This window comes from Venturia canescens, chromosome 7, assembly GCF_019457755.1.
Source record: "Venturia canescens isolate UGA chromosome 7, ASM1945775v1, whole genome shotgun sequence".
Classification (NCBI taxonomy): Eukaryota; Metazoa; Arthropoda; class Insecta; order Hymenoptera; family Ichneumonidae; genus Venturia; species Venturia canescens.
This window is the reverse complement of record NC_057427.1, coordinates 1,670,189-1,685,832: the sequence shown is the minus strand read 5'-3', so window position 1 is coordinate 1,685,832 and position 15,644 is coordinate 1,670,189. Positions and strand designations below refer to the sequence as shown.

The 15,644-nt window shown below is 38.7% G+C and overlaps 4 protein-coding genes across 8 annotated transcripts in view; 3 read left to right on the top strand and 1 right to left on the bottom strand.

Moving 5' to 3' along the window:
• LOC122413929 (angiotensin-converting enzyme-like) overlaps positions 1-7,603 on the top strand; it is a 30,783-nt gene extending 23,180 nt beyond the window's left edge. For 2 of the 4 annotated variants that reach the window (XM_043424616.1, XM_043424617.1), the window contains exons 2-10: positions 770-2,000; positions 2,083-2,211; positions 5,579-5,691; positions 5,759-5,947; positions 6,036-6,409; positions 6,486-6,600; positions 6,679-6,916; positions 7,004-7,150; positions 7,428-7,593. In XM_043424616.1, the coding sequence (XP_043280551.1) occupies positions 1,603-2,000; positions 2,083-2,211; positions 5,579-5,691; positions 5,759-5,947; positions 6,036-6,409; positions 6,486-6,600; positions 6,679-6,916; positions 7,004-7,150; positions 7,428-7,593 (1,869 nt within the window). In that variant the 5' untranslated portion in view covers positions 770-1,602. Of the gene's footprint in view, positions 1-769; positions 2,001-2,082; positions 2,212-5,578; positions 5,692-5,758; positions 5,948-6,035; positions 6,410-6,485; positions 6,601-6,678; positions 6,917-7,003; positions 7,151-7,427 lie in introns of all 4 variants that reach the window. The other 2 variants (XM_043424618.1, XM_043424619.1) reach the window with 2 other exon arrangements.
• Positions 2,267-5,335, top strand: LOC122413927 (fanconi-associated nuclease 1-like). Its single transcript, XM_043424614.1, has one exon. The coding sequence runs from the start codon at positions 2,847-2,849 to the stop codon at positions 5,127-5,129; it is 2,283 nt and encodes a 760-aa protein (XP_043280549.1). The 5' UTR covers positions 2,267-2,846; the 3' UTR covers positions 5,130-5,335.
• An 86-nt stretch (positions 7,604-7,689) lies between the features above and the next one.
• D12 (YEATS domain containing 2 homolog D12) lies at positions 7,690-12,136 on the bottom strand. Of its 2 annotated transcripts, none has more exons than XM_043424610.1 (8): positions 11,880-12,136; positions 11,263-11,387; positions 10,447-11,179; positions 10,132-10,277; positions 8,978-10,043; positions 8,621-8,798; positions 7,934-8,538; positions 7,690-7,830 (listed from the first exon to the last, which is right to left on the bottom strand). In XM_043424610.1, the coding sequence occupies exons 2-8, from the start codon at positions 11,357-11,359 to the stop codon at positions 7,719-7,721; spliced, it is 2,937 nt and encodes a 978-aa protein (XP_043280545.1). In that variant the 5' UTR covers positions 11,360-11,387; positions 11,880-12,136; the 3' UTR covers positions 7,690-7,718. The 2 variants fall into 2 exon arrangements, with proteins under 2 accessions (XP_043280545.1, XP_043280546.1); XM_043424611.1 differs by having other exon boundaries at positions 11,911-12,136.
• Positions 12,137-12,598: 462 nt separating this feature from the next.
• On the top strand, positions 12,599-15,589 carry LOC122413598 (probable RNA-binding protein CG14230). Its single transcript, XM_043424042.1, has 6 exons — positions 12,599-13,041; positions 13,122-13,651; positions 13,733-13,921; positions 14,030-14,498; positions 14,575-14,775; positions 14,885-15,589. The coding sequence occupies exons 1-6, from the start codon at positions 12,858-12,860 to the stop codon at positions 15,043-15,045; spliced, it is 1,734 nt and encodes a 577-aa protein (XP_043279977.1). The 5' UTR covers positions 12,599-12,857; the 3' UTR covers positions 15,046-15,589.
• The last annotated feature ends 55 nt before the right edge of the window (positions 15,590-15,644 follow it).

Genomic DNA, 15,644 nt, shown 5'->3' with positions numbered 1-15,644 from the left:
CCTGATAAATGAATCCTACTAAATATCAATATAACTATAAATACAATGTTATAAAATCTACGATATCCGACTAATTCGTTTAACACGACTGAGCGCTGTTAAAAAATCTCGTTTTGATAGATAACCACGGGGATTGACCGTTCAACGTCAATTGTCAGTTGTTTTTTTTTTCTTCTCAATTTTTTTTGTTTTTTTTTTCTTCTCTTGCTACTTTACGTTTTTTCTTCTTCCTCGGGATGAGCCACGATGATCGATCTATCGAATAATTCAATAAAGTTGTTGCGACATTTTTTTATCGTTGCTACAAAAGTCTTTATTGGCGATGAGAAAATATTTACATTTTACACCAAAATGCACTGAATTTTTAGGCTTTTTTTATCGAGTTTTTCGTGGGGCGAACATTTGGGATAATTTATCTGTGTCACCGATGTGTGGTAGTGGATTCGAGTTATAGGATTTCCGTACACGAATGCTATTTTATCTCTTTTTCGTTTCCGAGGCACGATTCGTTCCGTCCGGAAGAACTGCGACTGAGAGCATTGCAGAAATTCTCATAGAAATGATCGTTTTCTTCGCCGCTCGGCGATGCGGCAAGAGCCAACGTCCGCTTTGCAATTTCATCCTCGAATCAAAGTTTTAAAAACATTTAATTGCCATTTGTTTGGTCTTCAGACAGTTTGAATACTCAGACGAAAGAACTCGAAAGTTTTTCCCCATTTTCTTTATCGCTTTGGCAATTGGACTGATTTTCTTTTTCTCCATTTTTCAGGCTCTGGCTCTCCGGTATGTCGTCGAATGACCTCGCCCAATCCAGCGAGGCTACAACGATCAACGGAGCAATTTGACGACGCGAGCGCATCCATCGCGAGGTTACGAAAAATCACGACTCTGCTTCCAATAGACCGGAATTTGGTTCGAGTGGAAAATCGAACGAGGCAAAATGAATATCGATTTTCGCATGATTCGCGGTGTCAATCGTGCGGTGTCAAACGATCGAGAGGCTCTTGAAATGTTGATTTTTTCTCTCACCGGTTTTCCTCCCACTCGCACATCCCCTTAATTAATTTGGTACATTCTACTGGCGATGCCCAAGCGAGCTGCAGGGGAGGAAAATTGCCTGAGCAGTGCTCAGCTCGCACTTGAGTTCTCGAGGAATGATCCTCGGGGATAAAGAAAGAGAGAAATAAATTCTCGTTTGGGAAGGAATTCTCTCGGGTTTGTTATTCGAGCCGAGCGAGTCAATAAAAGGCTGTTATATATCATTCGATTTGTCGCGGGTGATCCTCGAACACGTGACGAGGAACAAAAGAAATAAAGGACGAGGAGGAGCAGGAGAAAAACAAGAAAGAGGAGAGAATTAAACTCGGTGTCGAATGATTGGCAAAGCGCGCGCAATCGGATCGATTATATCGAAGTGATAAAAAGGAAGAAACGTTTGGGGTGCATCGCCAGTCAGATCTTCCTCCTCGAACCGGAATTCTGTACTCCCGAAGCCTCAGCTTAAAATTCTTTTTTAAATAACGTGAAAAATCGTCCAACGCCTCTCAATGGAAATTTGAAATAAAACATTCGATCGGTGTAAGGGAAATAAAAAAAATCATTATGAATTTTACTGTCGCTTATTTAATAATCGCTGCTATCGTTGAAGCTTCAAATTTCACGGGTAAGTCGATCAACGAAACCCCTCTGACAGCTCCAATTTTTCTTCATTCGAATTATACCAGAATTTTTTTAGACTGCTTCGAGCTCGAAAACTTGTTGGAAAAAATGAATAATGAGCTTCTGCTCATGAATCGTGTAAGCGTCCATTTAGAGTGGGAATCGTCTACGCAACCTTCGAGAGAAATTTTTTCGCTGAAGAGACAATTTTCCATGGCGAAAAACCAGTGGAAAAATCAAATTTGTTCCAAACTCAATTCCTATCGTGATGATTCTCTACCGGCCGCGAGAATGATCCGTTTACTCTGCAGAGGACCCGCTTATTCGGCTGATCAAATTCTGTAGTTTTCAATATTTTTATATTTTTCTATATTCAATAGCGACAAAGTGATTTATTCTTATTTTATCAACACTTTCGTAAAGGGCCTTCACAAACGTCTCGCATGAGCTCATGACGCGATACGCGTCACTCCAAGTTTGCAGAACAGAAATGGGACACTGGAAATGTTATCACGGGGAACCGGATTTGAAGATTTTTATGTCCAAGTCACGGTAATTTTTTTACAGTTGACCATTCGCATTTTTTAAAAATTTTTATTATAACGAAATACATTCGAAAATTAATTGTCGAGTTCTTTAATGAAAACATGTACGATGGATGTGGCAGCGTTGAATAATACAAACAATGAATTTTCTTGAAAGAAAGCATCATCCTAAATACAACAGCAAAAAGAGCGTCGTGAAAAAAACGTTTTTGTATAGACACAGTATAATTCGCGAGAAAAAAGTTACCCGTTGACGTTTTCCTCTCATTATTCGAAGTATTTCTCTACCGTTAATTGTAAGAACTCAAATCTGTGTCGGAATAAGTATAAGAAAAAATTGAACTATACCGCCGTGGAGAGAAGCATATAACCGTCGTTTTCTACCATTCTTATTGCACGCACTCATGCAAACAATAGAGCGTCCGCAACTGTCAAACCGGTGTGTAAACAAACAAGCACGATCTTCTTTCATGAATTAATATAAGTGAATAAAAGTAATTAGTCAATGGGAATGCCACTAAAATACGTGTATAATTATCATCTCGTACGCTTAAACGAATGAATAAAAGTAGTACGAAGTGAATTCGAAAACGGCTGATATGGAGCGCGCGTATGAATAACCTTCAAGGGCGCCGGTGAATTATGAATTCGGAAAGTTCCTCTGCCTTCGCGATGGCCAAAACGAAAGAAAATACTAGGAAATTTCCCGAAGTTTTGAAAACTCCAACAAAGAGAAGAAAAATATCGTCAAGCCCGGATCAATCGCCGCGAAAATCACCTAAGAAATCACCGAGAAAGTTATTAGAGGATGAAGAGCTGAATGAAAATTTAGTGTTTCGGGCTCTAGAAAACCTGAATTTGGCTCGAGAAGGCATGATTCCCACAGAATTTGACTTGGAATCGCATTACAGAGAGAAAAAGTTTGAGATCGAGTGCCATAACTCGACGAAGGAACCCTCGAAAAAGTATGATAGCGGTGCGGTAAAAGTACCGAAAGATACTAATGGTAATCTTTTTATAACGGCACTGTTAAAAGTTTTTTCTGAAGCTGTAAACTGCGGATATTTCAACTCGGAAGAATTGGATGCTGTATTCTCATTGTTGTCCTTAAGCTCGGGAGCGCAATCGCTATTGGCGAGGCTGTCAAAGCGTAAGCGGGGTTGGCACAAGGTTGAGTCGATAAAATATCCCGAAATCGCCGACGACTTGATCCCTTTTTTTCGAGAGCTTGTTAAATCAAAATTTCTTGACGACGATACGAAAAACGAGGCAGTGACAACTTTACTGGGTCTTTTATCTCTCGAAGAAATTAGGACTATCTGCAAAACTGCCAAGGTTAATCACAAAGGTGCCAAACCTGCACTTGTTGAAGAACTCGTCAAATTGTCCAACAAAAAAAAATCTCTGTTCCCTGGCATGAAAAGTCCTGGTTCCGTGCTCCTGGAAAAAATTGCTGCAGCTGTGGGCTATTGTGTGCGTGTTACAGATCGGTCATTCAATCTCCTGGATCGGATGTTGATCCTCTTGATGCCGAATCAAGATCCCAAGGAGCACACGACTGATGCTTTCCGCATACTTGCTGAAGTTAAATTCGGGGATAGAGTATACCCACCTGTTTCTAGAGAACGTTTTCCAATTTTCAGAAACAGGGAACATCTTTTGAAATACTCTGAGGCAAGAGAAGCTCTGAGAAAGCTTTATAGTGCTGTGGAATCAAAAGACTGGAATACAGTGTGTGACTTAGGCCGATTAGCACAAGATCGGTTGAGCCCGCTTTTCCAAAAAGAAGAGTCGACTCAGCCTAAAAAATCTTCATTGCCCTCTCACATAAAGCACTTTGAGGTGAACTATGTCTGGGCTAAAGTGCTGTCAAAAAGTGTGGAGGGCTTCAAAAAAACACCAGAGGGGATTGAAGTTGCTGCACAAATTCTTCGTTCTCTGTTAAAACGAAACAATGAATTTCTTGGCAATCCCACTCGCTGGTACACCGAACTTGCTCTTATAGAAATGCACCACAGAAAAAACCTAGAGGCCAGTGCTGAAATAACAGTGGAAGGGTTACAGAGGGAAAGACTTTCAGACACTGACAGAGCACAATTGTCAGAAAGAGCAAGGAAGATTTTAGCAAGAAAGACAAATATTAGTGCAGCAACAAAAGAAAAATTGATGGAAGTTTCAAAACCGAGTACAGATGTTCTCTTGCCCATCGCTAGCCCTGTGGAAAATGTAATCGAAGCCAGAATGGTCCAGGGCAACACCACCGGCTCCAAGAGCACATGGTCCGTAGGTATAGGTGGCACAGATGTCGGATATCTTCGGGTAGAGCAAGTCGCACTCCTTCATTACACAGGAAAAGGCTTCAACGGAGGCTTGCACTGCGAAGGTGCTCTCCCCATCACTCTCTTTGCAACTCTCTTGTGGAACGAAATTTATGGAATCCCTGTACCAGGAGCTTTTGTCTCATGCTATCAGGAAGCTCCTCTTGATCTCTACGGCTCTCATTTCTTTGAGAACCGGCGAGAAGAAATCGAAAACAAACTTCACCTCATGAGAGATCTTCAGCTGGAAGATCTCTGTGAAATAATGAGCGAAGATTTTTCCCAAAATCGACACTACACATCTCTTATGCATGGAAACCTCTTCGAAGATCCCAACGACTTCAAAGACTTTGTTCAATGCTTGGGAAAAAATGGCATCATCGGAATTTGCGAAAGATTAGCCAGCAATTACAGCCAATGGAAATCTGGATTTCCAGATCTCGCCGTCTGGGATCGCGTCAATAAAAAATGCAAGTTCGTCGAGGTCAAAGGTCCTGGAGACTCTTTGTCTATCAAACAAAAACTGTGGATACAGTTCTTGGAGAGCCTAGAAGTTGGTGTCGAAGTCTGCATCGTTCAAGGAACCACGAGAAAATATTTTACCTGAATGAACTTTTTTCAATTTTCAATTCATTATAAAATAGTTCCTAATCCTCCAATATTAAGCTTGATTCTCAGTGAGGTATAAAACCAGAAAAAATCCTACATTATTGGCTGGATCGTTAATACAATAATTCATGGATCGAGTAATCATAAACTATTAATTTATACAGATTTATATGCTCAAATAAAAACGAAATAATTCCAACATGATTATACTCCATTTAAACCCACGATTCTTCTTCACTTATTTATATAAACGATAGTATTCTTTAAAAATAACAATTCTTCGAAATTTGCAATAATCTAAAAAAATCATTTTGCTATCTTTACAAACATGCAATTATAAAATTAATAATTTTTTCCAATAAATTGTTAGAGGAAAATGGCTCTTACACTAAAAATTCGTAGACTCAGTTTATAGATATTGAAAATAAAATGAATTGACGTTTCAAGAAACGAAAGCGAATTGCGATGGGCCTGGACGAGTTGGCGAAACGAAATGAGCGGTGTGAAGAAATTATTCGAATTTTCGATCAATCTTCAAAACTCCGCAGCTCGAAATAACGGTAGCGTAACAAAGCTTTTTTCAGTACAATTACAAAGTACCGTTGTTTTACAAAATAATTTCAACAGGTTACAGCGACATTGGTGCGTGCTGGCGAGAAGAATTAGAAATTTCGAATTTGGAAGATTTCATTGAAAATTTGTACGGAAAAGTGGAACATCTTTATCGTCTGCTTCACGCAGTAGTCAGATTTCGACTTCATCAATTATATCCGGAAGCGGTTCATCCCCATCGACCTATACCAGCTCACCTCTTAGGTCAATATTCATTGAAACTATTCCAAAACCAATATAAATTGATTTTAAATAAAATATTGACCATTTTCTCTCACTACATTTTACGAAGGGGACTTATGGTCGCAAAATTGGTCATCTCTAATCGATTTAATTCTATCAAAGGAAGAAAATTTTTTGCACATCACGGAGTCATTGCTCCGAAAAAATTATACGGTAAAAGCGATGGTCGAACACGCCGAAGACTACTACGTATCTTTAGGATTCCCCCAATTATCCAGAGAATTTTGGTCACGTTCAATTTTCACGGAAAATAATTCCACCGAGGCAAATTGTCACGCGACAGCTGTGAACATGTTTGAACAAAACGATTATCGCGTTATCGCCTGTCTGGGAATAAACGCTTATGACTTCAACGTTATTCATCACGAAATCGGCCACATACAATATTACATGGCGTATGAAAAGCAACCAACGATTTTCCAGGTAACGTTAAATCCTTAAGAAGATTGAACTTTTTCTTATAGTTTTAACAGAACGAATATTCTGTCGTGCATAACAGAACGGAGTCAATTCTGCATTTCATGAGGCTATAGGAGACTCTGTGATGTTAGGGGTCATGACGCCACAACATTTGCAACGCCTCGGGCTTGCGGAAGACGCAATTTTAACTAACGGTAGCTCGGCTCTATGATTCTTCAAAAAAATCACAAGTGTCAAAAAATCTTTCGACAATAATGAATAGAAAATTGTAGATTTGGGCTTGTTGCTGAGCCAGGCACTCGCTAAATTGCCGGAACTCCCTTACGCACTTCTCATGGATAAATGGCGATGGAAGGTATTCGCTGCCGAAGAAAATTCATCCAGTTACAATTCCCTTTGGTGGAAAATGCACAAACGATACATGGGAATCGAACCACCGAGTCCAAGAGACGATTCCTTTTTTGATCCTTCTGCAAAATTTCACATTATCAGCAATACACCTTACGTGAGGTGCTTAGAAAATATAAATTCTCAGTTAATTGGCTTCGTTGTTATATCGGAGTAACTATTGATCCGAATGGTTTTGCAAAAACGTAGATATTTTCTCGGCAATATTTTGCAATATCAATTGTTCGACGGTATGTGCGAAGCTGGACTGACCGGAAGGATCGGCGATCCAAAATTTTCCATGGAATTGCATCGCTGCGATATTTACGGTTCGAAGAAGGCGACGAAAAGATTGAGGTACGTTTTCCACGGCTCGATAAATATGGATTTGAAAAATTAAAAAATTTAATTAAAAAAAAATCTGATTTATTTACAAAAAAAATACGAAAAAGATCATTGTTTAGTGAACATGAGATAGAAACGGAAGTAAATGGAATTCCACGAATTATGAGGATTCCTCGCTATTCGTTCGGAGGAACTTGTTTTTGTTTGTATAACACATTTTGCATGTCTATTGTCGAAATGAGAAGCCTCTGAGTGTTACCTCAATTGTCATTGCTTGAATTTCCGATAGATCACTGATGAGCCGCGGAAGTAGCATTGGTTGGCGCGAGTGGATTCTAGCGACTTCCGGATCACCGGAAATAACGGCAAGATCGTTGCTGCGTTATTACGAGCCGATAAAAAAGTGGCTCGAGAATGAAATTCGTCGTCATCGAATTCCCGTTGGATGGGAATAATATTAAGAATTAATGAGCGAATAAATAATTTTAAAACACGACGTCTCGCGTACGATTTTAGGCAGTTCTCCTGCCGTTAAAAAAAAAAAAAAATTAAATCGGTTGTTCCTGTTTGTTTGGACTGTTCAGTCGTCAAGACAGTAGTGAGAGCCCAGACCCTCGTTCGTGAATACGTCAAACTCTTCACGATTGAGAATAGCTCCGCGAACATCTTCTACGGTTATCGTATCCGGACTCCTGTGAAGGGATTATTGCAATTTTAAAATCAACTCACTTCCGCATGAATATTAATAAAAATAAGCTTGAAGCACGAAATAAAAATAAATATCTATTAACTGACCCTCCGTCAACGCTGCGTTCCCAGGCTTTGGCAAGTGAAGACCTCAGAAGATCCTCTAAAAGACATTGGACGGCTTTAACGATCATTCTCGCAGGTGCGCAGTGCAACACACCAGGGAGAATTTCTTCTGGTTCAAGTTTTAGACCAATTTTTCTCGTCGTATCGCAAACATACGATTGGAGAGGAACTATTTTTTCCGGTATCCCCAAAGACATAATGTTTTTTTTCTCATGACTTTTTTCTGCTTTGACAGCTCTGCTGATTCGTTCAGGACTAGTAATATCAATCACGTCGATTATTTCGACGTGATCATCTTCATTCTTTTTCGCTCCTAATTCTAATTTGATCTCTTTTGTTTTACGTAAAAATTCCAAAAGTCCAGTCGGCTCGGTGAACGTGCACGTTGTGGTTTCTGGTATATCCTCCGGCAGATTTTTCTCCGATGATTTTACACCCGAATTTCCTATCCCCATTTTCGGTAATGAGCGCAATGGCGTGTATCCGTGCAATCGCGACCACATCATTATTTCTTTCACGCTCCATTGCAACTCCTCCGGAATGTTTTTTTTCTTCAGGAATGATTTCACACGCTTCGCTCGATACCACTGTAAGAGATTTTGAGTAAAAAAATATATTGAAATAAATTTTACAAAGGAAATGTTCTACTGAAACTCATAAAAAACTCACCTCCAGAGCTCGTTGTTTACCAACATTACTTTCTAGAAATTCGTTCTCACTTGGCGTGGCATAAGGATGAAGATTTCTGTACTCCGGGTCCGTGGCCTTTTCCGTTACGAGGGGAAGCCGTCGTATTACGAAACGTACGAGCGCAGAAACATCACGTATTTCAACTTCATCGATCGAACTGTTCAGAAAAATAAATGTTGATGAAAGAATCTTATTAGCTTCAACCAATACTTTAACTCAGAGGTTTGGACTCCACAGTGGAAGATCCCGAGGAAAATTAAAGCACTCCAGAATGAAAACAAAGGGAAAGGAGCGAGGACCAGAACACGGCTGACGATGTTGTTAAAAAAAATTTACCGTAATATTTCGTTGTAATGTTCTTTTTTGCTGGTCGTTCCAATTCGATCCTTTCCCAAAGTAATTTTCGGTTTTGTCGTGAATTTTAAGTTGTCCAACCAATGCTGCGAAGATTCTTCGCCATTATTTTTTACTTTTGATAAAATTTGGACGCTAGGACGATGTGACATTTTATGGTCAACAGGACACATTGTTCGATCATTCGTTGCACCGGGTTCGACGATTTTGAGAGCAGGAATAGTGTTAGAAGAATCGAGAAGCAACGAGTTCGTTTGATTCAGGGTCAAAAGCATCGATGTCTTATTTCCACCGGTGGGCTTTTTCAATAAACTAACGTTCGAGCGGGCAGTCAAGTTTTTCGTTAAATTCGAACCATCGGAAACGATCGTCGATACGATTGTGGAAATTTGAGAATTTTTGTTGCTCGTTACGTTCATTGAATTAACAGGAACAAATTTATTGTCGCGCATCACAAGGATTTGCTTTTTTTGTGAAATTGGCACATTTGTAGTTTTGCGGAGTCCTTCGAAAGCTTCGGGAATCGCTATTTTCAAAGGTCGCAACTTCGACGAAGAATTTTCAAGGTTGGAGGCCATCGTTTTGACGTCTTGGCTGATAGAAATATTTGAACTCGAATCCATCGTTTCCAGTTTCGAATTTCCGTTCAATGCTCGAGTAGGAATTTCTGTCGCGCTAGATCGCGATTCAATCCCAAGGTTTTCTTTATTTCGTGGAGGCGAATGTGAAATGGTAACGTTATTTTCGTTTTCCAACATTCTCATGGTGTCGATGGCTGGAAAATTCACATAATCATGCTCGAAATAAACGTGCGAAGGTCTTTCTTCCTTTATTTCGTTTTCGACTTTAATACTTTGTTCGCACACCACGAATTCGAATGTGGAATCATTGTTGCTATCTGATTTTTCTGATGTTTCCATCGGTTCTTCCTTTATTGTGGCAGTCAAATCTCCGGAAATTCCGTTTTTCGAACCGTCAGCTTTTTCCATGTTACTTTCCACTATTTCTTCACCTGTTTTTATCCAAACGTCTACCACGGTCTCGGAACCTTTTTTCGGATATTTATTCATTAGCAAATATAATTATAATCAATGAGACAAAAATAACGTTGTTGGATGAATTTTTTAATGGTTTACCGAGTGTTTGAAGACCGGTATACGTCCTATCGAGTTTCAAATAATGAATTATGTCCATCGGCTTGTTGACAGAATTTTTGAAGTGCAATTGCACGCGAACCGGAAATTCACCCCAGCCACGTCGTGATAAATGAAATGGTGGCGATCTGAAAAACAATTTTGTTTTTTTATGTACCAAATAATTTGAGATTCCTTCAATTTTACCGAATCGATTTTTCACGAGCAATTCCATCCTCTAATTGTCAATAAATAATTTTATCAGCGAAATGTCGATGAATAGTTCGAACTTCGAGTATCAAAGGAAATAAAACTTACGTGATTTCAACAACGTCGTTAGGTCGATAACTAGGATGCAAGAAGAATCGTATTTTCCCGACGAAGTCGGAGATATCAGAATTTTCTTTATCGCCTCGCACGTACACCGTCCATTTGTGACTAGCCGCGTCCTCTCTCCAGTCGGGAGAAATCCATTTTGAGATATTGCCAACAATCATTCTTTTTCGAACTTTGTGACGAGCACCCCGAGAAGGGACTTGAGGTTCGGGAAGCGAGCTTCTCGGTGGAACATATCTCGGAACTTTTTTGGGTGGTCCATTTTCCGAAGCAAAATCCTCTTTAGATCTTTTGCCAAGACTTTTTTTTCCTCTTAAAAAGTCCTCACTGGAATCGTTTGAATTAGTAGTGAGGCGTTTTTCGATTTCGCTCACATTCGAAATTTCATCTCCCCTGTTTTTAGCTCCTTCATCGGGCAAAATCGTTAACGCAATTTCTTGGTTCAAGAAATTCTCGGTTTTTGGAGCTTTGCCAATCATTTGCTTAATTGCTGGATGAATTTGTGTTTGCTTGCATTCTCCCACCGATGGAGCAGCCTGACATTGTTTGCGATTGTAAAAATCAGTTATTATGACATAACGCAGAAAATGGAGGGTTTTGAGAGCATTGTGCAATTTCTCATCTATCTCCAATATTTCTTTTTCTTTTGCCTCAATTTCCTGTGAAAACTCCTTCTCCACGATTGCTGTGATTTTTCTTGCGACATTTGCACGTGCTTTAAATTAATAAGAAACCTTCATCATTAATAGTTTTTTAATAGTATTTTTATTGTATTTAGTGAAGGAGAAATTTCTTTACCAGTTTCTTCAAAAAACTTTTGATGTGTTTCATTGCTGCGACCCGGTCTTGCATAATCAGGATCCTGATCGTCTTGGTCATCCTTGGAACTGCTCATTGAATCGTGTTTAGACTGATAAAAATTCCTGAAAAGATGAACTTTGTGAATTTTCATTGTGCAAATTTGTAAAAAATTGAAACATAATGTGCAATTTTTCAACTTTCGAGTATAATTGAATTAGACCTTTTTGACAAGAATTGTAATTTTTTTTGTATTGCTATGTGTTTACTGATAATATTTGTAAAATATCTGATTCCGGTCTTTTTGCAACAATAAACAAACACTACCAGTCAAGTTCTTTTTGGTTGCTGAAAAGATTGTGAAATCTTTTTCTTGAATTTTTGTTAATACTTTATAAATGATGAAGAGTAAAATGCAATGATATCCTGATAAAAAGTATTATAAGCTCAAATTCAAAAGTGAAACGTGTTTTTATAATGATTTTTGTATAGGTTATGTCACTTGTCCACATTTTCAAAATTACAAACAATATCCAACGTCGTCATAAAAAAGTTGTCTTCCAGTCGCACTTCCAATAATCTCATTCTTAATACAAAATAATCCTTAAATATTTTACCTATCGATATAACAGAATTCATCACACGTACGTTTTTTTTGTAGGTTAATCGTTCGAAACGAAAACAAAATTAGTCACTTTTTCTGTAAAAAAAGAAATGATCACGCCGAAACACGCTCTTAAATAGTGCAAGATTCCGTTTTTTCAGAAGCAACTATATCACAAAATGGTAATAAGATTGAGGAACACCAAAACTCGTTATTATTGATGGATTTTCGAAGAAAGTTTGTCACCGGTGCCATATTTTAACTTTGATTTTTTCGTAATTTTTTTTAATCTTCGATAATCGTAATTATTTATTTTCCCACCAGGGGGAAACAATGTGTTACATATATATATATATATATCTTGCGTATTCGACTCATCGATTAATTATTTGATTTTCGATATATCGATTTTTTCTATCGATTATTGCAATAAAAATAGAAAATTTTGAAAAATTATATAGCTATTCTACATACTCCTTTAAGATACATATGGACTTTTTAAATTCAGTACACATATTAATAGTCAACTCATTCAAGGAGTAGTGAGGAATTCAATTTTCAACGTTTTCATTATTGTATGATTATTATTTTTTTCAAATCCATCGATATAATCGAGATACAGGTCTGAAAAATCTGCTCAAATTTTGGTGGTGGGGGTAGGTCTGTCTATAAGATAGCTGCGCCTCTAGCGGTCAATGTAGTAAAAAAATTTTTTCTGTATGGACCGTCAGGACCGTGGCTTCGGTGCACGACCGAGTGCACGTGTTCATATCGAGCGAGTCAAGCAGTAACACACACGCGACGAGCAGTAATAATTTATCACAATGTTTATCTCAATCAATTTTCGTGCAATTTGAATAAATAAAAGTGTATCCAAGTAAAACTCCATACAAAATAATAGCAAATTCGAGAATTCGAATATAAAACGTTTTGCCGGAATACGACGGCAATAAACAAGAATAAGTATTTGATATTTTGTTGTCACTACAAAATGGAAAAAAATCATCGACTGTTTTTGAGAAACTTGTCGACTGATGTTGATAAAGATTATTTGGAGAAACTGTTCGGAGAGTATGGGACAGTTACAAATGTCGATATAAAAGAGAAAACTCAGAACGATGGAAAAAAAATTGGGTTTCTCAATATTACAACAACAGACAGGAACTTGAACGCGTGTCAGTATTGAAAATTGTATTGTATGAATTTTTAAGTCTACTCGAGGCGGAAAATGTAACACAGCTAACTTTATCAACAGGTTTCAGAGCAGCTAATAATAAAACGTCGGAAGGTTGGAGCATTGACGTACAAGTAGCCAAAGAAAGTTATTTGGATCGTCTGAAGCGAGAAAGGGAAGAAGCAGCCAAAGGAGCGAATAATGCTTCCAGTCCAAAATTTGGTACAAACATTGACCACGGAGGCTGTGCCGGAAATCAGGCCACGCATGAAATAGATATCAAATTATCCACCGGCATAAAAAGTAAAGGTACAAAGAGAAAGTTTGATTTCGAGGATACAGAATGGGCTGAGTCTCCGGTCACGGAATCCACGAGTTTACCACATTTTTTGGAGGATCCTGCCCTGAGTACGGAGCCTGTCTCAAATAAAAGACCGTTAACGAGTTTGCGAAATATCGCAGAACCTCCCTCCAAAGCGTTGCGACAACCAAAAATACAAGAAAATAAAGTTGTCCCTCAATCAGAAATAAAACGACAAGCTTCGGTCAAAGAGAAAAGGCAGACTTTCAAATTGCACGAAAAATTGATAAGTCAAGCTCTAAAGGACGTGGTAAGAACCACTCCAATTTGTTTTCTTTGTCTCGTTGATAAACATCATATTTTGTATTCATCAACGACAACTCTTTCTCAGGACAGCATCCGTAGAAATAAAAAAGTCGTTTTTTCGGAGGACATTGATTCTACCGTTGACCATGAAAAAGGAACGAGCAGTCCCATGGCTGGACGCCGTGTGTCTCTCTTCCACGATGATGAAAACTCGGACGATCAGGAAGACTGGAACATGGATAAATTTCAGCACGACGAAAAACGCAATGCCAAGGTAGCAATTTTGTCGATGCATCGTCCAAAGATTGTTTCTCGCTAGGGTAGTTTATACCTCCGCGATACCGAGCTGATGATTTTATTTTTCTTTTCCTCAAAAATGCAGTTAAAAATGTCTTTGAGCAATCCAAATGGAGACGCACGCTTCGTTATCGACGAGCGGTTTCTCGATCATGAGGAAGCAGAGGAAACAGAAGAAGAGAGAACCCAGAGCGATCCGATGGCGGCAGAAGTTGAGAACGAGAAGAAATGGCAATTGAACATACTGGAAAATGTGTTGGGAAAGCCGTTTAAAACAAGGGACGAGAAAATTCCAGGAAAAAAACAAAACAAAATGATTCGTTACGATCCAACCTCGAGTTGTCACCAGGATCACGAATTGGTCATGGAAAAGCCTGTCTCGAAAGCAAAAAAAATTAAATCAACTAACGTTGTCGCTCAAGCAGAAGAAACGCCGATTCCCATTTCCAGCGAAGTATTTTACGAGGTTTCGGAAAATCTAACCGAGGCCCTCAACACCCAAGAAGAATTCAGTCTCTTGAAATCATTTGGGACTGCGCCGAACAACGATAAAAGTTTGTTCACCCGCATTCTGAAATTCCGTATTGATCAAATTCTCCAGTCTGAACCGTATTTTTTATTTTTTCACAGACAGTAAAGATGAATATGCAACGCAAAAGAAATCGGAGCAAAATGGAGTGAAAAATTCTTTCGTGCACGATTCATCGTCTGACGAAGACGAACCCCCGGTTCCGATAACGTCGGTGGATCAGCTCACCTGTGAACCAAAAGACCGAACGAATGACATCAGCGATACTTTTTTCTTTGTCGCCGACGACCAACGCTTTCGCGGTAATAACAAGCTTCCAAAACATTATTTGATTGACTTTTTGAAGAAAATATACGCAACGTCTCATATTCGATTGAATATTTTGTAATTGAATTTCTGATCCATCTTCAGAGGCCGAGGAATTTTTCAACACAAGACCCTCCATGGAAGATGACTTTGCAAAAGTCAGACGTCAACTTAAACAAATAGTGAGATCAAAAATTCGCAATAACGTTAAGAAAAATAATCCTTGGAGGAACACGAAAGTTTCCAAACAGCCTAAAATTCGATAATATCTCCGAATCTCTTCCGTACCTTCAACGACATGGAACCAATCGGTATCTCGCATACTGTTAGTGCGGAAGAGTTAAATTCTCCGACACTATTCGGCCCATTACAAAAAGGCCGTTTCAGCGGATTTTCTCCCATCGTCTCGCGTCCGCTGACAAAGCTTTTTCGTGATCGATCGAACCGTGACGAAAAATTTCAATTTCGACAATCCGAGGTGAGGCTGGACGATTGGTCCATACCATACCCTCGAAACTACGAAACGACTTGTTTTAACTATCTAGAAAAATAATACCATGGAACGTTTCATCGATTTTTTCTTTCACCAAACCCACCACTCGAGTCCGATCCAATATGATTAAATCGCGTTATCTCCAAAATCTAAACTAGAAAAAGCATCGAATTAAGTCATGCACGAAACGATTTTCTTAAGTATTGAAATTTAGACAGAGTTTAAAATAATCAAATTTATTTAAAGGGCTCGTCTTATTGGTTATTGAGATAAACGTGTTTAAATATGCAGAAAAATACACCGAGTTATACAGACAATGCGTAAAAAATCGTTTATCTTTCCATATAACGAGTGAACGCTTATTACGAAATT

Excerpts from the sequence above, each read along its gene's own strand:
- LOC122413927 (XM_043424614.1), top strand. The coding sequence starts at position 2,847 with ATGAATTCGGAAAGTTCCTCTGCCTTCGCGATGGCCAAAACGAAAGAA.
- D12 (XM_043424610.1), bottom strand. The coding sequence starts at position 11,359 with ATGAGCAGTTCCAAGGATGACCAAGACGATCAGGATCCTGATTATGCA. Across the intron at positions 11,180-11,262 it reads AAAGTTTTTTGAAGAAACTG|CACGTGCAAATGTCGCAAGA; the intron begins GTAAAGAAATTT and ends ATTAATTTAAAG. Across the intron at positions 10,278-10,446 it reads AACGACGTTGTTGAAATCAC|ATCGCCACCATTTCATTTAT; the intron begins GTAAGTTTTATT and ends ATTGTTTTTCAG.
- LOC122413598 (XM_043424042.1), top strand. The coding sequence starts at position 12,858 with ATGGAAAAAAATCATCGACTGTTTTTGAGAAACTTGTCGACTGATGTT. Across the intron at positions 13,922-14,029 it reads ACGAAAAACGCAATGCCAAG|TTAAAAATGTCTTTGAGCAA; the intron begins GTAGCAATTTTG and ends TCAAAAATGCAG. Across the intron at positions 14,776-14,884 it reads CGACGACCAACGCTTTCGCG|AGGCCGAGGAATTTTTCAAC; the intron begins GTAATAACAAGC and ends ATCCATCTTCAG.